Source organism: Podarcis filfolensis, assembly GCF_964270895.1.
Source record: "Podarcis filfolensis genome assembly, chromosome: 2".
Lineage (NCBI taxonomy): Eukaryota > Metazoa > Chordata > Lepidosauria > Squamata > Lacertidae > Podarcis > Podarcis filfolensis.
This window is the reverse complement of record NC_139605.1, coordinates 90,338,671-90,364,533: the sequence shown is the minus strand read 5'-3', so window position 1 is coordinate 90,364,533 and position 25,863 is coordinate 90,338,671. Positions and strand designations below refer to the sequence as shown.

Genomic DNA, 25,863 nt, shown 5'->3' with positions numbered 1-25,863 from the left:
TATGACAGTGGAACAGACTGCCTTGAAAGGTGGTGATTTCTTCTTCGTTAGAGGTTTTAAGAGACTGGAGGGCCCTGATCACAGGTGCTGCTGTAGTGGATTTACTTCAGTAGCTGAGACTGAACTAGGAATTAGATGAAATTACTTTTTGAAAAAACAAACCAAAACATAATTAATGTAGCCACAGTTTATTGCTGTAGGGGACACAGCAAGCTGTGGTTGAGCAGAAACAGAAACAAAAGCTTCTAAACAACTCCCGCCTATGCCAGGGAGGGACTGAATGTGGAAGCCCAAGGCTCACCTCCGCTCCTTCACGTCACACTAAACTATGGTTTAGCATAGGTTTTAAAAGGAGCCATTATGTCACTGTTCTAGGTCATTTTATTTTCTCCGTGATGAAACACCAGTGCTGGGAAAAGGACAGTTTTCTTCATGGAAGGCTTCATTGTTGCAATAATGGGTATTGTGTAAATCCCATTGGTAGTGGTGTTTGGGATGGACAGTATAATTACCAATGTAAATACTTTCTTCCAGTAGCTCTGCTTTTTCCATGGCTGTTTGCAATCTTTTTTTGTTTAATTGGAGTCCACAGACTTCTGTTCTTTAGTGCTGGAGTGCATGCATCCAATAGTAGCCTGGTTTGCATGTCAAATTAAAACATAGTTAAAATAAACTGTGGTTTAGTGTGAATAAGCTGTGTGCTGGTGCATGGTGCTGCAGTTGTGGGGCCGTCTCTCTTCCCCTGCCCCTGCTTTTACCAGTTTCCTCTACCACACTATCTATTTTGTCTTGTCTATCATACAGAATATCACCACCTGCACCTCTGCCTCCCTTACTTTGTTGTGTCTGGATCTTAAAAGTTCTGCACCTTTCTACTTCGTCTTGAGCAATCCATCTCATTTTAATGTGCTTCTGTTCCCCTTACCATATTGTGCTTTCCGTGGAAGTACCTTGATACAGCTTACGTTTGTGCAAGCTCCACATGCGAGCAATTGATGAGGCACAGGCACATATCAGGGTCATGTAGTCATGAGCGGATGCAAAGCAATACAGGGCTGTGCCGTTTGCTAGAGTTCATGCCCTTATTTTTCATGCTGCTCACAATGTGAACAGAAGTGGCGACGAAGTGCCTTAACCTCTTCAGACATCTCTCCTGTCCTTTCATCTCTTATGTGTCCCCCCGCCTTTCCCTCGGGATAGCTGCCACTTGAGAAATAGCGCTCCACTTTTCTTCTACTGGATTCAACACCTCTCTCACACACAATATGCACACGCACACTGCTTTTTAGCTGGGAAATGTTTCAGGAAGGGCAACCGAAATGATCAAGGGGATGGAGCAACTCCCCTATAAGGAAAGATGGCAGCATTTGGGGCTTTTTAGTTTAGGAGAGCAGGCAAGTAAGAGGCAGCATGGACATGGATATCCAGAAACTGAATAGAGAAAAGTCCCCCCTTCATAATAGCAGAACACAGGGATGACAAAATTTTGGAAGATTTAGGACAGTACTTTGCACAGCGCATCGTTCAGCGATTGGATTGGCTCTCACGGAAGGTAGTGATGGCCATAGCTGTCAATGTTTCCCTTTTTTTAAGGGAAATACACTTATTCCGAATAGGATTCCTCGCAAGAAAAGGGAAAAGTTGACAGCTATAGTGATGGCCGCCAAACCGGATGGCTTTAAAGGAGGACTAGACTAACTCATGGATGATAAGGCTACCAGTGTCTGCTAAGCATAATGGCTATGTTCTCCTCCCCCTGTTACAGGTAGTATGTCTTTGAATGGCAGTTGCTGCAATCACAAGCAGGGAGAGTACTGTTGCCCTCAGATCCTACTGCCAGGCTTGCCATAGGCATCTGTTCAGCCACTGTGCGAACAGGATGCTGGACAAGATGAGCCATTGGCCTGATCCTGCAAAAGCTCTTCTTATGTTCTTAGGTCCACCCTCTAGCAAGTGGAATGCTTTTGTATTGCGGAGTGATTACATTCTGCATGGCACTTGCTTGGAATCGAAGCGAACCGAGAGCTTTTTTTTAACCAAGCAAAGCTAGGAGAAAATTCTGTTAAGGCGACTGCCAAAGAGGGTTAAAAAGGCTTTTCTTGCCATTTCAAAAAAAAAAAAAAAAAAGGCTGCTCTATGCTGTTAAGCTGAGATGTCTGCATCGGAGAACTTCCTGTGACTTTACAGTCTGAGGTGCCAGCATGTGCTCATTCAAGATGGTGAGAGAGATTTTAGAAACGTCTGCCAGTGGCATTGCTATAAAAAGCCCACCTGCTGAATTTTGTGTATGTTTTGTAGGAGTACGAGTGTTTCCCAGTCCCGGCTCCTGGGGTGTTGCTTCCCTTTTCCTTGGTAGTGTCCCAGTTACAACAAGTAGCTGTGTTTTTTAGCTGCTTAATTACTTACTAGGAATTGTATTCAGGAAAGTGGGGTGGTGGTGGTGGGAATTTGTGCTGTGCAAGACACTTTGTTCCTTTTGTGCAGTTAAAGAGTATGTTGTCTAGGAAACACAATGCCCTGGAGAAAGATGCCGCCTCTTTCTTTCCCCTCCCTTCCCTGCTGGCTTCTTTCTTGCAACCAGCGCCACAAATGCTTTCCTTTCCTTCAGCTGTTCCCTTAAGAGTTCCATATGCAAAAACTTTAATTTCTGAAAATGTGTATGTGTGTGATATTTTTTCGCCACACAACAGAGAGCCTGGGTCAGGACTCACCGCTTCATGGTGCCTATAGAAGGAGCAGCCTTGCGTGGAGTGTCAGATTTGTAACCCCTGACTAGCAGATATTCCATAATCTCAAGTGGAAATGTTATGCAGACTATCTATCAGTAATTCTATATACCTGGATGGGGTCAGATAACCTTTTCTGTCTAGTGGACTGCATTCACCTTTTGACCAACCCACAGCCTTCCCTCCTCAGATCATCTGTGCAGATCAGCTGAGGAAGCGGGTTATTGCCCACCTCCCCATTCATCAAATGATCGATCTGATAGCTGTGGTGGCAGCAATTTGCATCCCCATCAGAGCACTGTGTGGGGGTGGGGGGGGGGAGATGTTGACATCTCTGCCCAGCACAGCACTGTGTCTGTTTTCCTTTTTTCTTTTGCTGCCATCAAGAAAATCAGTGGAAGGAAAAAAAACCCAACGTTTGCTGGGAAAGGGGACAGATCAGACTATTAGGTCAGGGGTTAGCCGTCCTGGTTCAGGAGATGCCAGAAACTGAATCAGGGCTTTTATCCCTACAGAGCATGAGTTCTGCCACTGAGCTGGAACGTCTCCTTTCTAAGGTGGGAAGATCAGCTCTTCAAATGATGGGTCTTTCTTGCTCTCCTTTGATTTCAAAGCATGAAGGCAAAAATGGGTCACTTGTCAAACCATGGAGGTGGGTAGGCAAGATAAAAATCCTGCCCACTGGCCAGATCCAGTTTCCCTCAGCTCTGCTGTATGAAGTTGGGCCACTCACTGACTTTTAGAGCAACCTTCAAGCAGAGGACTTTTGCAGGCACTGCCAAACAGCTGATCAGCGGTGCTTGCAAACTCCCTTAAACTGCTCCACACCTGAAATCATGTAGGGTGTCAAGTGAGGGTGACAATTGCTACAGTGGCCTCATGAGCCAAATGAGGAGGCCAGGCAGAGTTAATAAGGTACCCAGACTGCAGGATCCCTACTTCTGTCATACAACGGGCTTCTGGCTGAGTGGAGATTTTGAGTTGGGGGTCTCTCTAGTTTGACTGATACTCTTAACTTTTATTCTATGCTGGCTGTCCACTAACTTGAGAAACATATGGGCTTAAATTTTTTTGGGGGGGTCTTGTCATCTGCATAACCACCTTGACAGTTCAAAGCGTGGAAATTTGTGCAGTGCAGTGTATGCTTAATTGGGACTGGAGCGTTTAGTGGTGAGTATGTACACAATGAAAGAATAGTTCAGTCATGTCTATTTAAGAAGTTAGGTGCATTTGTGCTTTCAGCTGGAAAATATATATAAAATCGATCTTGTGATTCATTCATAGGAAATAATCTAATTTTATTTTATATATGAAAAAACTGCCCATTAGAGATGTCTTAAAACTCTTACGTTTAGTTGAGTTCCCACTGTTCTGGGTCACAATTTATTTGTTTATTTATTTAAAGCATTTGTGCTGCACCCTTCAGCCAGAAAGGTTCCCAGAGTGGCTCACATCTTGCCTCATAATTTTCTGTTCTCGCCCCCTGCAAGTGTAGCTTGTTTATTGAGAAACAACTAAAAAATTAGAAAGCAACTTTGCCGGTCCATAAGGGAAGAATCCCAAACTGCAATACTTTCATTGGGACGACCCCAAAAGTCATAAACGTACGATCAAGCTTTTTTGAGTTCTCCAGAATTCTTCATCAGATGTAATCAAAAGGCAAGGAGAGTGAGAGAAGTAGCAACTAGGTGTGCAGGTCTTAAGGTGGAAACGGCGAGAGTCATGCTATCATAATTGGATTGGTATCCCCATGTGCACGACAGGACAGGTATCCAAGCCTTGCTCTGTTATTTTAGAGGCCATTTTTGCAACAGGATTGAGATCTTGTGTAACTTGGACCATAGTATCAAGCAAGAGTTAAGACATACAGACACTAAAGGAAAGGAAGAAGAGGTGATGATAAATAGTTCTCCACGCACAGGGATGTATCTATATTGCATGCTTAGATTGAGGTTGATTGTGGTACGGAATGGGCTTGGCTCCTGTCATTACTGTGATTCTTATTCTTCTTATTATTTATTTACCTTTGTTTTGCTCCTCCCCTCCCTTTGGGTTTTTGGGGCATCTGCCTTTAACTCTTTGTCTCCGTTGGCCCAGTGTCCTCTGCCTGTCCCTCCTCCATTGCTGCTGCTGCCCAGCTCTGGGTAAGTGGCAAGCCCCAGACACAATAGATTGCTATTAATAACCTGCACTGCACCTTCTGCAGGAGTCTCCTCCTGAGAGGCTATGAATATTTGATACTTGGAGGGGGGACTTTCTGCTGATCTCCATCCTGATTGCTGCTGGGAAGTCCTGCTGGGAGCAAGAGGTCGCTCAGGAGGGAGCAAGGCATATCAGTGCAGCTCAGCAAATAGAAGGCCTGGTTGTTTTCCCCGTGGATTTTTATTGAAATAATTAGCTCTCAGAATGCACAGCTTGACACCTGAGGGTTTTGTGTTCATAAGTGCACTGTTTGACATTTTTTAAAATACGGGACCGTTCATGGGAGTTCTCAAACCCTAAGGTCATTTTCCTCCTATTTAGTCCACCTCCACTGTTGTGGCCAGAGCTGGCTTTTCCTTGCAGTATCCTATCTTTTCCTGGACCTGTTCTCTGTTAGTATCATCTTGTGCTTCAGCATATACCATCTCTGCCTTCCGTACAGGTGTATTTCATGGGCTATCTGGCTTTTGAATGCAGCCTCCCGGACCCAGGGGGATGTGATCCTAAAGGACATCCTCATCTCTCCTTTCTCATCCCTCCCCTTCTTACCCCATATCCAGCATGCAGCAGTGTGACTGGCAACAGGCTGAATTAATCAGTGGCTTGGTGCTTCACTCTGCTGTTCCTCTCCCTCTCTCTCTCCCTCTCTCTCTCTCTCTTTCTGCAGCGTTGCGCTGTGCGCACTCTCTCTATTGCTCTCTGCTTCTCTCTGGATAGCAGCATTGGAAGTTGCTGTTCAAGGTTCCAAGTGCTGCGCTGCAATCTTAGCCCAGATGCTTTTTAAACAGACAGATTTGTGGATGTCCCAGCAAGCCAAAAGTGGCAAAGTAAGTTTACCTTTTGCGCTTTTTATTTCTTTCTCTTTTCAAACGTTTGAATTCAAGATGGCTTTTCCCTTCCTTTCCTGCATGTTTTCCTGAGCTGCTAATGTACAGAAGGCTTCTGAGGTTGCCTATGTGTGTGAGCTTAAGGCAGATGAGCTGCATTAAATGACAATATATATATTATAGAAAGGAGGACCTCTTCCTTTCTGCTAGGCTTGTTCTATCACTGGGAGAATTTGGGCTCTGAGCACAGTGTATAGATGCCTTGAGCTTTAGTGAATCCTTGTGTCTGTTCGGGGGTTCAGATTTGTCTGTTTCTTACACATGCCTGAGCATTGCGCCACTAAGTGCCACTTCCTACTGGTATACTTGAGGGGTGGGGTGTGGGGGGGGTTAATGCTGTGGCATAAACTAGCAGGGATCGTGCGTGGCAAATTTCCTGGATCTGGAGGATTGCCAAGTATGTTCAAGGGAAGCAAATGTGGCAATGATCCATCCTTGCAGATTAATAAATCTAGGATTACAGTCAGCTGTGGTTGGAAGTGTGTGTGTGTAATTACCGACTGCGCATATTATTCTTCAGTGTTAGGGAAATATGTATAGTAATATATGCCTTAATATCACATTATGTAACATGCCTTTAAAACAGCACAAACACCAATCCCCATGGCACATGTGTTAGCTACATAGAAATCCAGCCCCAGGGTGATCTGCAGGTACAAGAACGGCCGCGGGGACAAAGTAGGAAAGCTGTACAGCATGCAGTTGCCTGAAGGAGCTGCCTCTTCACCCAGTACCCTAAAATGAAGGAGGAGCCAGCGAGCAAGCAAAAGCTGAGGTTTGCATTGTCAGTACAAAGAAGTTTATCCTGGTTATTGGCATTCAGCCTTCTGCTTTTGTATGACCCTAAAAACACCCTGATGTCCAGAAGAAAGTAAATTCGTTCATATAGAGGGCCATGACCAATGTTGGTAATGTACTCAAGCCCTGTGTAGATTTGCGATGCTAAGTTGGAATCTCCAAATGTAAAGATTCTGTAATTTCTAAGAGGCAAGGAAGACTTGCAGCATCGTGTAAAATGGAGCTTCTGTAGTCACCTGAGTGGATGGAGCTTCTCTGCTAAAGAGAGATAGGAAGTCCTAGTTTGCTTTGGCAGCTTGTTCCTGAAACTGGATGGAGCCTGATGCTGTTATTAATTTGAGCAGTGCTGCAGATGTGATCTATGCCAGCAGTTATGGATCGAGCCGGCATGTGGTCTGCCACGGATTTCCTTAGTTCAGTGGTTCCAACCTTTTTTGGTTAAGTATTCCACAAGCCAAATCCATAGCAAGCATAAGGCAGGGTGACCCGGCCAAACTTGGCCCTCCAAATGTTTTGGGACTACAATTCGCATCGTCCTTGACCACTGGTCCTGTTAGCTAGGGATGATGGGAGTTGTAGTCCCAAAACATCTGGCGGGCCAAGTTTGGCCATGCCTGCCCTAGTGTATGCTACAAGCCCACTATGTCTCCAAGTGCTTTTGCTTTTAGTCTACTAGGCTGGGGAGGCAAGCACAGTGTAGCATTGGAGAAGCAAGCAAGAACATGGAGAAATCTGCCCGTATAAAGATTGTATACAGTATATATACCATTAACCTGGTCCATGGACTCAGTTATTCTTAACCAGGTGTGCTTAACCCCATCTTTAATTGTGCCCTTTATGGTACCTTTATGGTTAGATACCCGTGGCCTAATTCATCTGATCTGAATAATACTTGCTCACTTGCTATGATGTGGAATGTGAATTGTTTGAGAACTCTGTTCATTCTATATGCTCTATGCTAGATGCAAAAGTGTGTAGGCCATAATGAGGACATAAGGAGGCTCAGTGAGCAGTGTAGCTCTTCTGGTATAATTTGTGGCTTTTTTGTTTGGCAAAGTTTTTCCCCCGTTCGAAATTCATAAGATCCTTAGTAGTCCATGCAACAGGTTTGGGCATGCATGAGCAGGCAGGGGAGTTGAGTTCCCATGACACAACTGTACATATTCTTGCTGATGATGTTCCTTCCCTGCCCCCTCCTCCATGGTTACCCACACTTTCCATTTCCGCAGGAAGTTCACACGTGGAGATGCTACAAATTGGAAGGGACCAAAATGCCTTTGGCTCCAACCCAACAGATAGCTGGGAATCATGTTTATTCCTTCCAAGTAATGATGGTGGTGGGGAATTGTTTTCCTACCATTATTCTGAGATAGAGAGACTGAAGGCTTGATTGCAATCTAACTTGGCTTATAACTCTCTGCAGTAGGAAATCACATTTTGTGCTAATTTTCTCCTGACTTGCTTGTTCTATAACACAAGAAAGTGTTCAGGAAACAGCAGTAACAGGATCAGGACAATAGAAGGAGGAGGGACTTATCTGTCTATATCAGTTTCTCATTTCCCCCCAGTCTTAAGTTCATTTTGCCACTTTCCACATCAGTTTATGATTTTTTAATAAATAAGAGGCTCGTGAAAATTTGCCAGCATATTAGTGAGTGTTTCTTGCATGTAATTTCCCCCTAAAATAATGCATTTTTTATACTTTTCATGAACATGTACATATTTATACACACTTTCCCCAAATAGATGTGTCTTTGCATGCATTTTTTGGTTGGAGAACTGCATTGCACAACTTGGCAAGGTGTGCATTTCAGAGGACAGCTGCACTTTGAATTGCTTGTAGGTAGGTAAGTGGGACGCGGGTGGCGCTGTGAGTTAAACCACTGAGCCGAGGACTTGCCAATCAGAAGGCTGGCAGTTCAAATCCCCGCGACAGGGTGAGCTCCTGTTGCTTGGTCCCTGCTCCTGCCAACCTAGCAGTTCGAAAGCACTTCAAAGTGAAAGTAGATAAATAGGTACCACTCTGGCAGGAAGGTAAACGGCGTTTCCGTGCACTGCTCTGCTTCGCCAGAAGCGGCTTAGTCATGCTGGCCACATGATCCAGAAGCTCCCTCGGCCAGTAAAGGGAGATGAGCGCCGCAACCCCAGAGTCATCCGCGACTGGACCTAATGGTCAGGGGTCCCTTTACCCCTTTACCCTTTAGGTAAGTAGCTCCATTAGTGTCATTAAACATGTGTGCCCATCAGCCTGGTTCTTTACCTTGCTTGCCTTTTAGTCTGTCTTTGCATACCTTCTTTTGAACACTGTACCTTCCTACCAATGAGGCACCAACTGCAAGCCTGGCCATGCTAGCAATAGCTTTGCACTTGGATATTCCCATCCCCAACCAAAACCAAAGTTTGGGATAAAAATCCCAAGAACCCCAAATGTGATATGGTGCTTAGGAATGTCGATCTTTTTCAAAACAACAGTGCCTTCCAAACCTGGGCTGGTGCCGAATGTGTGTTGTTGTTGTTGTTTTGTAAGTTATCTTTTTTTAAATTGAGTTTTCAAAACACCTTGGTACAGACGGCATAATTTCAGACATAGTAGCAAGGCATGGTATTTGAATCACTTTAATAAGACAATAAAAGTGGCTAAAATGTGAACGCTAGTTCTTGCTTTTCAAAAAGAAGTGATTATGTCATCTTGGTGTTGGAAGCGTTCCCTCGACTTCCAGCCCTGACCAAGATAAAACCCTTTCTTCTCATTTAATTTCTAATATGAAGTGATGTTCCTAAGAGACACTGTGTGGTGGTGAAAATGACACCTGCTTGCTCTCACAATAGAGAAGAGATCCGCTTGTTCTGTGCTTGTCCCTTGATGATGGTTACATAACTGGCACCAAGGGGAGAGAGAGAAGGGAGAGTTGTCAAAGTAACTCCTCCCCATGTATCGTGTCTCGAAGGGGCCACCTGTGTAATATATTTATTGAGCACAAAATAACAACACTCGGTGAATAGTTCTTTCTCCCATGTTGGAGCGATGATCAAAAGATTGTCTGCGTCACGACTGTGATAGGTGGCATGCAACCTGTTGAAAAGGTTCTTGCGCCGGGAAGTTTTTAACGTTTGATGATCTGTTATGTTTCTATATTCTGCTGGAAGCCGCCCAGAGTGGCTGGGGAATCCCAGCCAGATGGGTGAGGTATAAATAATAAAATTATTATTATAAAAGTAATAATTCTGGGAAAAATTCAGCATAGTGCTAAGGAGATTGCCCCATCAGCACAAGCATTTCTGCAGGAATAATCTGTCTCTCCCTGCCCCATGCGCTGTTCCAGGGCTCTCCTGACCCCCTTGAGCCAATTTGGGGGAAGGAACACTGGAGAAGGAGAGGGTGGGAAAGCCCTGTTGCATTGGTGGAGGTCTTTGAGCAGGTTCCTGTTGGCAGGACTGCTTAGTTGAATCCAGCTCAAAGCAGTAATGGCAGGACAAACAGCAGAGTCTCATTTTGCATATGGATCTTGCATTGGGTGCCCTGCTCCATGATCACTGCAGATGGTGACAGCAGCCACGAAACTAAAAGACGCCTGCTTCTTGGGAGAAAAGCAATGACAAACCTAGACAGCATCTTAAAAAGCAGAGACATCACCTTGCCAACAAAGGTCCGTATAGTTAAAGCGATGGTTTTCCCAGTAGTGATGTATGGAAGTGAGAGCTGGACCATAAAGAAGGCTGATCGCCGAAGAATTGATGCTTTTGAATTATGGTGCTGGAGGAGACTCTTGAGAGTCCCATGGACTGCAAGAAGATCAAACCTATCCATTCTTAAGGAAATCAGCCCTGAGTGCTCACTGGAAGGACAGATCGTGAAGCTGAGACTCCAATACTTTGGCCACCTCAAGAGAAGAGAAGACGCCCTGGAAAAAAGACCCTGATGTTGGGAAAGAGGGAGGGCACAAGGAGAAGGGGACGACAGAGGACGTGATGGTTGGATAGTGTTCTTGAAGCTACCAGCATGAGTTTGACCAAACTGCAGGAGGCAATGGAAGACAGGAGTGCCTGGCGTGCTCTGGTCCATGGGGTCACGAAGAGTCGGACACGACTAAACGACTAAACAACAACTTGCATTGGGTTTTGTGTAGTCTGAAAATGAACCCTGTGTTGGTAGGGAGAAGCTGCAGAATGCCCCCTGCCGAAAAGGGCCATGACTTCCTTGAGGTTCTTGGGTGGTCCAAAGAAAACAGTCCCAGTTGCAATGCAATATTCTTGATTCATTAACTCTGGCTAAGGATCACTATTAGCCATAGGATTGCATGGCCCCTCTTCCTTTCTTTGGTGTTTCTCCTCTTGCATGCAAATCTCCCTAACAATCTTTTAACCATGGTGAGTATCAGTATCAACAAGACATCATAGCAGATTATTTTAAGGCACTCAGCAAAGAAATTTATCTAGGTGGTGAATGTCATCTCCACAAACAGCATAAAAACACTTAAGCAACATCTGGGCTGTAATGCACAATGGTTATGCTATAGGCCAGAGAAGTCCTGAGTAAGCAGAAGATATTGGTTAGAGGTACTGTGAAAAAAGATTTGCCTTTAGAAGATGTTATCTTAATGCAGAACCGACTGTGGAGAGATTCTCACATATAGGTGATGTCTACACTGTCATGTATGATCCAGTTGAGATTCCTACATTGTAGGGGGTTGGACTAGATGACCCTTTCCTAGTCAATTTTCCGGCTGCCCATCTACTGCACGTGTGTGTGTGTGTGTGTGTGTGGAGTTTTAGAACACTGGAGTCATAGAATCATAGAACTGTAGAGTTGGAAGGGACCCTAGTCCAATCCCCTGCAATGCTGGAATATGCAGTTGTCTCATATGGGGATCAAACCTGCAACGTGCACAACTATGAAAGGGGAACCAACAGAAGATGATTTCAGATCCCTCAGCTGGTTTGATTTCCACTTACCTTTCCATTGTCCGTTTATAATTTACTCATTCTGTCTTTCTTAGCTGTGCCATTGAGCATAACCTCACAACTTATGGCATTATCCTAGAGTTTTGATTTCCCTTGAGAGACGACTACTTTGCTAACAGCCACCATTGCTTGTTTTCTGGCAAATTGGGATTGCAGAGTGACAGTCAGGGTGAGGGTGTCTTGTCCGTACCACTAGGAAGTATCTATATACATGCATGTGTGTGTGTGTGTGTGTGTGTGTGTGCGCGCGCACACACACACACACACACACACACACACACACAGTTGGCAGTTGAGACACAGCACCATAGGCTAGATCAATCTTGCTTGCTATGTAATCAATGCAGAGCACTTGGTGCTTCTACTGCAGCCATTCATCTCTTTACGAATAGAGGTTTAGGTTTATTTAAACTTGAAATATCTGCTCAGCGAAACAGACGAATGTTAGTGCTGGGGGATGAGCAACTGCTTATCGTGTTGGAAAATAAATACAGACTATGTAGCAGGCGCCAGTGCTGAGAACACAATTGCATTGTCCTACTCAGCATTCTCCTTCCTAACTTATTGAATTCATTTTGGAACCAATCCTGAGCTGTGTCGCCACTTTGCTTTTCAGTTATAATCCCTGCCACCTTGCGTTTTTCTGTGCCAGAAGGGTTTCTACTATATCCAGACTCTGGGGAATTAGCTGCAAAGCCCCAAACTGCTAAAGGGTAGAGTGATAAGCGATGCCTGCAAAAACGATAGGAACTGCCATGGCACCTTAGGGACTAACTGGTTGGTTCTAGTGCATACCTGGTTTTTGTTTCTTTGTTTTGCAAGCTGCTTTGAGCATGATTTTTGTGAATGAATGAATGAGATTGAATGAATACAACTTTGTGTGAAGGTTTTTTTTTATACACACGATCTGTAAAAATTCAGGCTGCTCAGTATATTATTTTTCTCCACTTGTGCCTTAATAGATGTGAGTAGGACAAGGAAGAAGAAAATGCAGGATCAACTTGTGCACATTGGCAGTGTCCAAAGTGTCAGAAAATGAAATTGATGCAGGAATACAATGGGAAAGCAGCCCTCAAGATTCTTGTTCAGATTTCTCAAGGTGCAGTCGTGAGCTCTCGTGTCATTATCTTGTTTAAGTAAAATAATTTCGAGACCTTGGAAGCTAATAGAGAATAGCGAGCTTCTGCTCATCTTCTCCCTGACAGGAAAGAAACTAGCATTCTTCACTTACCAAAGGGTTTAGAGAGGACACGTATTAAATGGAGAACCCTGCTGCTGTTCGTTTGCTGTTGCGTGGTGCTTTAAGAAGCTGAGAGCCTCTATAGTCTAACCGAAAAGCATGTCAGAACTGAGTTTTTTTGTAGTCTCCAAACTGAAAATTTGAGAGACTTGTGGTACTTGGAATAAAGAAAATTGCTTCAGCTCCTCATGCTGCTATGGGAGTTAGTAGGTGCTCCTCTGTATACATGCAGTGTTCCACATAATGTGTGAAAGCTGGACTTCTAGCTCAAGCACATAATCCAGACTATTCCTGCAGTGGTTCCATGGACTTCAAACCTGAATGGCTCTTAAGCTTTTGAGGTGTATCCCAGTGTGTAGACATAATTCTTTATTATCATAATATGTGATGAATTCCTAACACACCTCTATGTGAAGATCTAAATTATGTATTTTTAAAAAGATATAAATAAGAAAAAGATCCTCCGGTAACATAGGAAACTACCTTTTGGTAAATTAGATTTTTGGCTAACTTAACTCAGTAGTGTCTACACTGGCAGATAGCTGTTCTAGAGTTTCCAGGACATTCCCAGTTCTACCTAGAGATGTCTTCATATTCTGCACCACAATAAATTTGGCAATTTACTGAAATGATTAAGTGAGCAGTGCAAGGCAAAAAGTGGGCAGGACTTGTAGAGTCGGTATGTTGATGGAAGGATTTGATGCTAGGAGAACAGAAGGAAGTGTGGTTCACACTGGCATTCAAGCTTCCTTGAAGTCTTGCTTTGAGGTTCCCAGGTTGTGGTCCGTGGAAACTGTGAGTTTCATTCAGCTGGTCCACGGCAGGTCTGTGAAGAACACTGGCATTCTGAATTCTGTGGAATTCAAAGGACTTTATTTATTTTAATAAAGTGCAAATATAAGAAATAAAAGAAGCAACACAAACAGCTGAAAACCATACAGCATCTAGTAGAGCATGTAGTGATAAAGCGGGATATCAAATCCAAACTCTTCTACAACCGGCAGGGGATAAAATCATTAAGTGGTCTTTGTGGGGTGGGGTGGATTTTGGGAATCATTGATTTAAATCCTGCTGCTTGGGACTGATTAGAGCTGGCACTGGAGGGCTATAGGCTCTCCGTCCTTGGTCTTGTTATTTGGCCCAGTGGCAACCACTCAAGGATCCTAGTGCTGATGGAGCAACTGCTGAATACTTGTGCAATATATTTTTGCCAAAGTTAGAATCATTCAGCATGGTTGGGACTCCTGGATCAAGTAGTCTCTTTCCGAAGTCAGGAAGTCTGTTCCTAACACATGGCTAGCAAATACTTTTGAAAAACCTCCAAAGGAAAGAGATTCAGTCTCTTGGTTCTGTTTCTTCCCACTAAGAATTCTGTTAACTCTGCAAAGATGTCTCCTGCCATCACAGAACCTGCAAGGCTCGCATTAACGTGTGCTGCCAGGAATGCTGTTTATATCTTCCTTTTTTTTTTTGAAGTGGTAGTGATTGTGGTGGTGGTGGGAAGCATACGTTTTGCCACACATTGATGTAATCTGGTCCACGTCCAACAGAAACCGGGGAGCCGTTTTCTTCTAATCCCTAAAACCAGCCGAGCAGAAGGAGAATTACGTCAGGTTTTATTCTTAGTTCTGACAGGGATGCAGTATCATGGCTTGTGCTTCATGCGAGTTAGCTTATTTTAGATGTTCATTTTGCTGCAGAGGGATTTGCAGTTTCACAGGAGAGCCGTAGCTTGACGGCAGCCTCAGAAAGTTTGTCTGTCTGTCTGGTTAAAGCTGGTCTTCTAAGAAGTGTTGTGGGACTGTGCTGACTGTGTAGAAGCCTTTCCTCTTTTGACAGCTGAGCTTCACCCATCCCTGGCAAGGGAGCCTTCAGCACCACAGCTTGGAGAAACATGTTCCTGGGAAGAGGCATCATCAACACCTTCCTAGAAGTAGTTGCAGCTGCCAGTAATCCAGGGCTCACCCTTATTTAAAATGCCGGCTGTCAGTTTTTCGGCTCTTTACTTACATCCTTACAATAGGGCTTCGTCTGTTATTTTCGAGACCGAACAGCCAAATGGCACCTCCTTCTCACTGACAAACACGGGGCATGATCTGCTGGGCTGTTCCCCAGTGCAACCTGGGCTGAAGCGGTCATGAGTTGCGTAAGAGCACTTGTGTGCTTTCATGCATTTTCTGTTATAATAATAATAATAATAATAATAATGATAATAATAAAAATAAATTTTATTTATACCCCGCCCTCCCCAGCCAGAGCCGGGCTCAGGGTGGCTAACACCAGTAAAATGACAGTACAACATAAGGGGGGGGGGAACCAATTTAAAATACAGGTTAAAATGCAATTTAAAATGCAGCCTCATTTTAAAAGTAGCCCATAGATCAAAACCATACGGGGAGGGAAACATAAGGGTCAGACTGAGTCCAAACCAAAGGCCAGGCGGAACAGCTCTGTCTTGCAGGCCCTGCAGAAAGATGTCAAGTCCCGCAGGGCCCTAGTCTCTTGTGACAGAGCGTTCCACCAGGTTGGGGCCAGTACTGAAAAGGCCCTGGCCCTGGTTGAGACCAATCTAACCACCTTGCGACTTGGGACCTCCAAAATGTTGTCATTTGTGGACCTTTTGATTGGCTTGTGCAGAAGAACTTCCTAGTGGATTCTCCCACAGGGTTGCATGAGAGCAGTGGTTCTCTGTGGGCTTGAGGAACAGACACAGCCTGTTGGGTTGGAAAAAAACAGTGGTGGGGAACAGGGGCAGAACTTTTATTGCTGTGCATGAGTCTCATTTGCTTGCACTGCTGGAGGGAGCAAGATGCAATACCAACAGCACCAAAGGGGCATGCAGGCAAACTCAGGTTGCAACCATTCTTTCCTGGGTGGGCATACCAAACCTAGTATGTGTATGTTTCCCTGGGGCACAGTGTTGGTATCAGGGTGGATAAAAATCAATGATTTTTAAAATATATATATATTTTAAAAACAGATTTTTAAATTTAAATTGGATTTTTTAAAAATTTAAATTGGATGTTTTTGATTTAAATTGGATTTTTAAAATAAAATGCTTTGGAGGAAAAATCTTTCTAAAGATAGTTTTCTATTTAAGTTACATTATAGTCCAAAGGCTATTCATCAGGAAATAAGAATTTGTTTTAAGTTTTTCATGTGTGCTGAAACTCAGTCTAAGTTTTTTTTTTTATTGTTTAACCACATCAGTTAACAAACATGGATACCTATGCTATAATGTTATTGTTTTAGTTAAATAAATTGTTTAAATTGTTATTAAGGAAGTGATTATTTTTCTCCTTCCAATAAACTACAGCAGAAAAGTTGTCCAAATTTAAACAGTTAACTTGTTAAACCTCACAACAATTTCATAATTATCTATGTATTTCTAAGAGTATAACCAAATCAGTCATTTTTGATATAACTATAAAAACTACTCTGAAAATTTATTATTTCAAAAATGAAACCTTCCTCTGGTTATCAATATTAAGATGATACCAGCAAGAATGAGTCTTTCTGTAAAAAAATGATTTAAATCAAGTCTTACTGAATCGTGATTTAAATCAATTTGATTTAAATCAAATCCACCCTGGTTAATATACAATTAGTCCAGGATGCATTCTTCCAGAATGGTGGAAATTTATTTGTATGGTACCTATGCTTGAGCCATAACAGGCTATCTAGGAACTGGGTACATTTTGCATGCAGGTAGTCTGTAGCTGTTTGTGAGATTGATCTCCAGAGAATACTGATCAGTTTACCCTAGGAGGACTCAGCTGCCCTGTTGTGGAAAGTTTTCTGTAATGTTTGACAAAGGGAGGGCAGGTATGCTAAGGTATAATGGATTTGCTAGACGTTGTTTTGCACCAATTTTTCTGCTGGCGTCTTAAGCAGCCTATGACTGCAGAGCAGAGAAACTGCTAGGCAAAGTGATAGAGAAACACTACATTTGGTGTGCAAAACTTTTGTTGTCCAGGATGAAATGACTTCAAATTTGGGTCTGACCACAACGAAGGCTTTGACTATCCTGAGAGACCAGCTGTCGGCACTTCTGGAGGGGCATCAGAAGGAAAGGAAGAAGGTGATTTCCTGGAAGGTAAGCACGGCATTTTGCTGCATGTCGGTGAGTTGTTTTCAAGAAAACGTTACGTATTTCTTTGTAAGGTAAATTTTGCAGACAGATCCTTGGAGAAAGCAAGACTTTTCCCATTCCTGAAAGGTGGCTCTTCTGAAAGGTGGCACTTAGCTGCTTCCAAAATGGGCAGCTGGAGCTGGAGCCGTGATGGTGGTGCCAGTTCTCCTGATGTTGTGGGACTATGGCAGCAACACCAAGGGCAGAGGACTAGAAGAAGGTTGGGCACTTCCAGGTTGCTGTGTACCCCAGCACAAAGAGGCCTGCCTCCTTCCTCACCCAGCCTGGTGCCTTAATCTGAGTATTCAGAGCTAGTGGTGGTGGTTCTAGGGACCCCGCCCCAGTGGCCTTCCCTACTGTGACCACTTCACAGAACCATTAGTGGAACTGTGAATTCTTTGCTCCTCTGCAAAAGAGCGTGTTCAAGTGTTCAGTGGTGCTGACATGGCGCTTCATATCATCTACAGTGGTACCTCGGGTTACAGACGCTTCAGGTTACAGATGCTTCAGGTTACAGACTCCGCTAACCCAGAAATAGTACCTCGGGTTAAGAACTTTGCTTCAGGATGAGAACAGAAATCGTGCGGCGGCGGCACAGCAGCAGCGGGAGGCCCCATTAGCTAAAGTGGTACCTCAGGTTAAGAACAGTTTCAGGTTAAGAACGGACCTCTGGAATGAATTAAGTTCTCAACCCAAGGTACCACTGTATACCTAAATGATAGAGAATTGTCTATTTACTTATTTTATTTAACCGAATTTATATACAGCAGTTTACAGGAAATGTTGAAATTATAAATGAAAAGCAGTTAAAAGCAAGTAATAAAAACATTTGAAAGGTTATTAAAATTTAAAAGGTTAAAACGCGACAACACCTGCATGTCTGGATTGGCTTGCCTAAAGAAAAATGTTCTAAGCAGATGCTGAAAAGTCTGTAGCAAAGGTGCCTGCCTGCCAGATGTCAATAAGCAGGGAGTTCCAAAGTATAGGTGCTGCCACACTAAAAGATCAATTTCTTAAAACTGCAGAAACACACATTATGTGGCACCTGTAACAGTGCCAGGTCTGCAGATACATTCAAGTTGGCACATATGGGGTAAGGCAGTGCAGCAAGTGAATTAATCAGAGATCACCTTGGTAGACCGTGTTCATTTCCAGTGGTGGTAACGTCTGTCGCTGCCTCTCTCTACTACTCTCTCGTCAGCCGCTTTAAGCAAAGCCTAGGTTCCATTTTGTGTTTGTTTGTTTTTTAATATTTTATTAAGGGTTTTCTTGTTTTACAGTGTAAGTATAATGCCTCGTATTTTTTTTTTTCTTCCATGTAACAATTTTACAAATCTGTTTCATTTGATGAGGCATTAGGGAGAGAAGAAAAGAAAAAAGAAAAAAAAAAAGGAAAGGGGGTGGAGGGAGGGGAGATGGTACCAAATAGTATGGGAAACAGCCCTACTAGAAAAATTAACTAATAAACTGAAACTGACACGGGGACAAACAGAAGAAGACACCTTCACCCCGGTATGGCTCCCCTTTATCACATACACAGCCCAACAGGACAACGACAATAATCCACCAACAGCATACAAATCAATATGGCTAACCTGATCCAAAACACCCACCCACCTCACTCACACACGAAAACAAAGATCACCACAGCCAATCACAAACAAACAATCACACCCTAGGCCAACCCCAACCTCTCTCACCACCAAAGGAACACAAGTGAACAACACAAGCACGCTGACACCAAACTCTACATACATTAAGCATAACAGGTTCCATTTTGTTGATGTAGTCTCTCTCCTCCTTTGCACTTCCTTTTCTTTTTGGTAGGAGGTGTGGCGAGCCAGTTTCCTTCACCATGGCAACCGCTGTTCCTGTTTCCATTGGCCAGGGGCATCCCTGATGCTGCTGACAGTGCTGATACTATTATGCTGTTATGGGAGCCAACCACAAGGAAGGTATGCTATCTCATTGATCGTTTTACTGCAATATTCTGTCCATAAATGACCCTGAAAGCTGCTAACATTCAATCATTAACAGTTCCATAAAACAGTAAAAAACAGCAACAAACAGTCGCAAACAAAACTCCAAACCAGATCACACCAGATGATTGAAACCAATAACCAGTTTCCACCTAGGTTGTGGAAGTGTGTTTGCCTAGTGTCTAAAGATAGACAGGGAAGGAGCCAAATGTATGCTCCAAACCAAAGAGTTCCATAAAATGTGCAGATCACCAATAAGATCTCATCCTACAGACCCACCAATGATGGAACACGGAACAGGGCTTCTGTTGAAGATCTAAGCACATTGGTGGATTTGTAATGGAGACAAAGTGGTCTTTTGGCTTAAACCAGCAGACTTGTCAGGGCACCTACCTAATTTCTCTCTGACCTCACATTATTTCCCTCTTCACTGGTTTATGAGACGCACTCATATGGTTTTTTTGTTGGAAGGATTCCTGCAGGGCACTTGTTCAAGTGTTGTCAGGCTTCAGGGAATCGGCTTCCTTCCCTCCTTTGGCAGTACATAAGTAGAACAAAGAGTCTCTTACCAGTTAGAAACTTTAATGATCACAGCGAGAGAACAAAGAATCCATTCCTAGGAATGAAGGTGCTCCCAATTAAGGGTTACACCCACTTCCTCTATAGTCACCCATGTCACTACCGCGTCTTGTACCCTGATCTCTCAACCACTGTGCTTTCTGTGCTGCCGCCTTATCTGTTCTCCTTGACCTTGGGCTGAGCGCATGGACGCTTTCAAGCAACAGTGCATCTGTTAACTCTCTCTTTCCCTGTTCTTCTCCTCCTAGCTGTTCCCCATCCAGTACTTCCCAGCTTCTGCCTTTTGAACTATGTCCCTCTGCAAACCACTGTTCCAAATCTATACTGTCCCACTGCTCCTGGGAAGATTCAGGATCCTGATCAGGAACAGGGGGAGGGGGAGGCTCCTACCATTCCTCCTCAGTGCAGCCCTCCTCCGCTTGGTCCTTCCAAGTCCGGGATGGACATCCAGTTCAGCATAGAGTGCTTGGGCTGCCAATGACTGGCTTTGAAAAGGTTATTGGGTGGTTTTTTTGTTTTGTGTTTTAATATAGCTGCTGGCCCAAGGAGATTTCTAACAAGCAGAAGGATTGGGGACGTTTTTAACCTGCTGGAAGCCCAGCCAGATGGGCAGGGTATAAACAATAACTATTATTACTATTATTATTATTATTATTATTTGAATTTATTAAAGGAGCCCTGTCCAGCCTTGGCAGTCTTCCTGTGTGGCATTATGTCACGAGTCAGATGACTGCAACTGAATTGCATATTTAGATGAACGAAGGAATATTTTTACATGTCACCCATGTGGGTGTACAGGGTGCCAAAGCAACAACTGATGAACATTTTGCTTTTAATTTTACGAATATGATGGCAGTGTTTAATCCAGACCCCTCAAAGGATTTTTAATGGGTTTAGCGATCCTGATTTGAATTAAGCTGGATAATACAGACCAGCCTAGAAGGTGCAAAAGGTTCCGTGCTCTTGTCAGTAGCTGGTGGGGTGGGGTGCAGGAGGTGCTTGCCTGACCTCCCAGCAGGTGAGTTGCTGTTTCTTACTGGGAGAAGCAAGGCAGCAGGGAGAGCAGCATGGTGCAACTGGACCAGCAGAAACACTGGGCCGCCTTGCTTGGTGCATTTGCACCCCACTGCATCCTTGCTTGTCCCTCCCACTTCCAGTAAGCAGCATAGACTCGCCTGCCAGGAGCTCATGTTCTGTAAGTGCCTCTGCCCCACCATGCCAGCTGCTCTTGGGCTAGAGACTTTCCTTCTTGCGACTCCTGCCAGGACAGCCACATGGGGGCGTATATTTCCTTACTTTATTCAGCTGCCTACAACCTCTGATGTTTTGCTTTGAACAGTGAAGGTTCTGAAATTGTGAACGCCTTGGCCCTGTTCCTCTTGGTGCTGCTCGACGTCCTCTTGATTGGACGGCAAGAGAGGCTAAAGCGCCAAGAAGTCGAGAAGAGACTCCGGGACATCATTGGCAGGATAAATGGTGAGGCCGCCTCTCTCCCCACACTGCCCCTCACTCCTGTTTGCTATCCTGTGTAACCACATCCTCGCCGTAATTTTAGTGCCTACTGTCCATTAGTTTTTATGTAATGCCTTAAAAAGCAAATTCTTAATTAGGGGCAAATGTTGCTTTCATATCATGGTCGTATGGAATCTTGTCCCTTTAACACCCCAGAACTGTCCTTGTCTTCCATCACAACCACAGCTGTCAGTTCTCCCCCTACCATACCTTCATAGTCTACCCTTATGACTTATTCACAGGACAAATGTACTAGGCTAGGTTTGCCCTTTCTTCCCCTCTCTCATTTAGCACCCCGTTTTTCCAGCAGCCAAGTGTATTCTCTCCTCTTCCAGATTCCCAACACAAAAGCTTAACACCACTTTTCACCTTCCAGTAGCACCTTAGAGACCAACTAAGTTTGTTACTGGTATGAGTTTCGTGTGCATGCACACTTCTACAGATACACTGAAGATACAGTTTCAGTTGTTCTCTAAGGTGGTACAGTTCTCTAAGGTGGTACTGGAAGGAATTTTTTTATTTTGTTTTGACTACGGCAGACCAACACGGCTACCTACCTGTAACTACCACTTTCACCTGTACATCCTCGCACTATCAGGGGAATGGGGGAACTGTTTTCCCCATTGTCATTTGCAGCAGCCTCCTTTCCTTGCTGCCCCCACCGCTCCCCACTCCACCCTGTCCACTCTCCCATAGGCAAATACATACACTGATTTTCCAAAGATGTGGAGGCTCCTGCTGCCTGCCCTACAGGGGGAATACTTGAGGACAGCTGCTGGAAGCCACACGGTCTGTGTGAGGATCGAACCAGAAGTGACATTAACTGTGCACTTTCATGATTTAGGAGAATGTAAATAGCAGCTGCAAGGGGGCTTGAGTAGCAGTTTGACTACAGGGAGTGGAAAGAGAGGGGGAGAAGGAGTTTAACTTCTTCCCTACCATAGTCTTGATGAAAGTCGTGCCCTGGAGCTGCATTGGTACCAGCGGAGGCTTGCTTCCTGGTGCAAACTGCAGCTTCAGGAGGGTGATCTTTGTCAGGACTGCTGTGGGGCGGTCCTTATAGTTTCACTGCTACCCAAGCACCACCTTTGCAGATACTGTTCACATTTTTTAAAAGGTGCATTCATGCAATTAAGGCAATCCATGCACTAAAATGCATCCAGAATGGATTCCTGCCGTAGTGGGGGATGTGACTTCTCACCCAAAGCCCACCCCCTCTGGCCATGGCACCACCATACCTCTCCTGCTAATCTACTTTCCAGATGCCTTGAAGGATGGCAAAGAGCTGAGCTGGACAAACTCCATGTACCCTGACCTTCACATGCCCTTTGCCCCCTCCTGGTCACTCCACTGGGTCTACCGGGACGGCCATCTTGTCAATCTTCCAGTCAGCTTGTTAGTAACGGGTGATGTCGTTGCCCTGAGGCCAGGGCAGGAGTCCTTCACTTCTCTTAGAGGGATTAAGGTAACTCAAGTTTCTTCTCTCTTTGCACCAGGGTCCTAAGTATTATAAGGGCCAGTGCTTTTTTTCCAGCGGGTATTCAAGGGCACCTTCTTTTGGTTAAAAAGTGTGACACCTACTGTAACAACTTCATGGTGAAACAAAATAAAATAAAAATAACAAAAAATAAAATTCCTTCCAGTAGCAGCTTAGAGACCAACTAAGTTAGTTACAGGTATGAGCTTTCGTGTGCATGCACACTTCTTCAGATGCACGCTTCTTTCGTGCATGCACACGAAAGCTCATACCAATAACTAACTTAGTTTAAGGTGCTACTGGAAGGAATTTATTTTATTTTATTTTATTTATTTTATTTTGTTTTGACTACGGCAGACCAACATGGCCACCTACCTGTAACTAGAACTTCATGGTGACTATCGGCACCTATTTTTCTAGGGGGGGGGAAACTGGTAAGGGCTGTAAAGTATGTGAGAACTGTGATTTAGGTCTTTGGTGAGAGATAAGAAGTTGTGCAAAGAATGGAAGACCCAAGCTGTGTATGTCTGAAATCTTATTGGTTCCCATCATCCCTGAGCTTTTGGCCATGCTGGCTGGGGCTGATGGGAGCTGCAAGTCACAAACAACTGGAGCGCCACGGGTTGCCCACCCCGGTTTAGAGAGTTAGTCAGTAAATGGAGATGTGCTTGCCATTCAGATAAGCAGCCCAGGCAGGGCACAACATGGCATTTAATGCTCAGAAGCATTATGTGTATCTGAAATGAGTACAATAGTGTAGGGATTGCCATGAGTTGGCAATATATAAATTCTGTTGCTTTAAGAAGCAAGAGTTCTCCAAAGGATCCCTGAGTTTGCCCGTTTTCAGCTTTTGTCTCCCATTCTTCTAACAGGATGATGAGCACATTGTCCTGGAGCCTGGGGATCTCTTTCCCCCCTTTTCTCCTCCACCATCTCCAAATGGGGAGGTGAAGAAGGGACCTCAGAATCCACAACAGTATCGGCTCTTCCGTGTCACAAAAACACCAGTGATTGACAATGTCAGGTAAGTTCAATGTGAGGACAGTCTGTTACTGAAATTTGAAGTAAGGTAGCAGAATGGATGGAGAATTCATCTGAAACAGGGCATTCTTAGTGGTGGCTTCCTGGCTATGGAACGAACTCCCAATGAAAATAGAGCAGCCCCCCTTTTCATATGTGTTCAATAAACATGCAAAAACCTTTTTGAAAAAAATATTTAGTTATCCAGGCTTTGGGCTGAGAGTTTTATGACATTTTTACACCGCTGGCTTTAACTGTTTCCTTGAATATATGCTATAGTGCTGCTTTTAAATTGTTTTCATCTGATTTTTGTGATCTGCCCTGAGCTCCCTTTGGGGAGGAAGGACAAGTTACACATTTGAAATAAACAAATAAAATATGTTCAATCTATCCTGTGTTCAGTTATAACCACAAGAATACATTATAGTCATAAAAATCTCTGCCGCACAATATTTAAGTATTGCCATCTGACAAATCAACTCTTTGGATGGAATATACCAGTCCCATATAGTGGTTTGCTGTATAAAGCTGGGAGGTAAAAGAAAGAAAGCAATAAATACCTGGAACTTTGCAAAATCCTCTGTAAATATTTTGTTATGTTTCAGGTTATGTTTAGACATGGCTTTGTCACGTTCCGTGACTGCTCTGGATAACGAAAGGTTCACTGTACAGTCGGTGATGCTCAAGCTTGCCGTTCCCATTGTGCTGGTACGTCCTATTGATGAGCTGCTTTTTGTGACCAGGCTTGGTCCAATCAGGTTCCAGGTGGCTGGGACCATTGCATTTGACTACAACTTCCTGTGACCTGAGCAGTTCTAACTCATGCAGTAGGTTCTTGATTGGTTTTGGGTATCGGTCATACTCTTTGGAGCTCTGCATTCAGTGGTAGAATATTGGAATTACTTGGTTTGTTCACAGAAGAGAATTTGGCAAAATCCATGGATTATCATGGCAAACCCTGGGTTCTTAGACTCCAGTTTATATGTAAAGTATGCATCATCTTTAGGCAATTTTTTTTTTTAGGCAAATGAAGTGAACAGGCTCCATTAAGTAATGCATTTTTTGTCACATCCAAAATTAGTCACTACTTATAGGGCTTGGGATGGCTCAGTTGGTAGAGAGCATGAAACTCTTAATCTCAGGGTTATGGGGCAAAAGATTCCTGTATTACAGGGGCTTGGGTTACATAAACCTTGTGGTCCCTTCCAATTCTACAGTTCTATTCTTTTTTCTTTTTTCTTTAGATTTAGATTTTTAAACTTTTATTTCCAACACAGTTGTAGGACACCTGCTTTGCATGCAGAAGGTCTTGTATTCAGTCCATCATCTCCAGGTAGGACTGGGAGTGTCCCCTGCCTGAGACCCTGGAGAGCCTTCTGATGGTTGGTGCTGAGCCAGTTCGACGTATGCTCTTTGGTGTTAGGCAGCTTCCTGATCAGTTCTGGGAGACATTTACTTTTTTCAAATGGCTTGGGCCATTGAGGCTCTGATTGCTTTCATGTAATAATAACCAGAAAGTGTTTCTGTAGTGTTTTAAGTGATATAGCTACACCTATCATAGTGATTTACATATATGGGCTTCTAATGCTGTCTCCTTTCCTTAAACGGCAGATTGGTTTCCTGATCACCAATGCCATACGCTTTGTTTTCATGGCTCCTGGAGTTGTCCCTTGGCAATACACATTGCTTCAGCTGCAGGTAAAATAGAAGAATGTGTTTTTATTTTCTTTGAACTTCACTTAGTTTCCTAATATCAGGAAAGACATACCTTTCTGGGCTATACTGGGGTGTGTGTGTGTGTGTGTGTGTGTGTGCGTATACATGCTTGATGCAAATCCGCCTAGCTATGATGTGGATGCAAAATTGATTTTAAACACTAATTCACCAAGAAGCTTCTGTGGCCTGAATGTAGTTTACCTTCTGAAGGGCTCTTCACTTCTGTTCTTTATTTTTCCTGTGGGGATATTTGTCCTCTGTTAGTGTTTTCTGGTTTAGCCTGTGTCTAGAAACATCTCTCCTCTTGGACTTCCATATGCTTGTTTTGATTACGTTTCCTTTTGCATCTGAGATTCATATGGAAACTGTAGCTTTTCCTCTCAGTTTAAAAGTACCATGATGGGCTTGTAGGTGATCAGCACTTTACTGTATTTTTTGCTCTATAGGACGCACTTTTCCCCCTCCAAAAATGAAGGGGAAATGTGTGTGCGTCCTATGGGGTGAATGCAGGCTTCAGGAAGCTATCCGCAAGCCTGCGGAGCCTGGTGGGAACTCCTGTGGGCTCCGAAGGCATGCGGATAGCTGCTTGCAGCCCGAAGTCCGGGGAGCGTGGCACTGCACATCCCGGGCTTA

The 25,863-nt window shown here is 44.0% G+C and overlaps 1 protein-coding gene across 13 annotated transcripts in view; it reads left to right on the top strand.

Moving 5' to 3' along the window:
• TMEM94 (transmembrane protein 94) overlaps nt 1–25,863 on the top strand; it is a 69,573-nt gene that overhangs the window by 11,606 nt on the left and 32,104 nt on the right. For 8 of the 13 annotated variants that reach the window (XM_083598067.1, XM_083598066.1, XM_083598065.1 and 5 more), the window contains 7 exons: nt 16,792–16,911; nt 18,775–18,902; nt 20,845–20,981; nt 22,280–22,482; nt 23,367–23,518; nt 24,120–24,222; nt 25,126–25,212. In XM_083598067.1, coding sequence (XP_083454193.1) covers nt 16,792–16,911; nt 18,775–18,902; nt 20,845–20,981; nt 22,280–22,482; nt 23,367–23,518; nt 24,120–24,222; nt 25,126–25,212 — 930 coding nt within the window. Of the gene's footprint in view, nt 1–5,509; nt 5,756–16,791; nt 16,912–18,774; nt 18,903–20,844; nt 20,982–22,279; nt 22,483–23,366; nt 23,519–24,119; nt 24,223–25,125; nt 25,213–25,863 lie in introns of those variants that run through there. The other 5 variants (XM_083598058.1, XM_083598063.1, XM_083598070.1 and 2 more) reach the window with 4 other exon arrangements.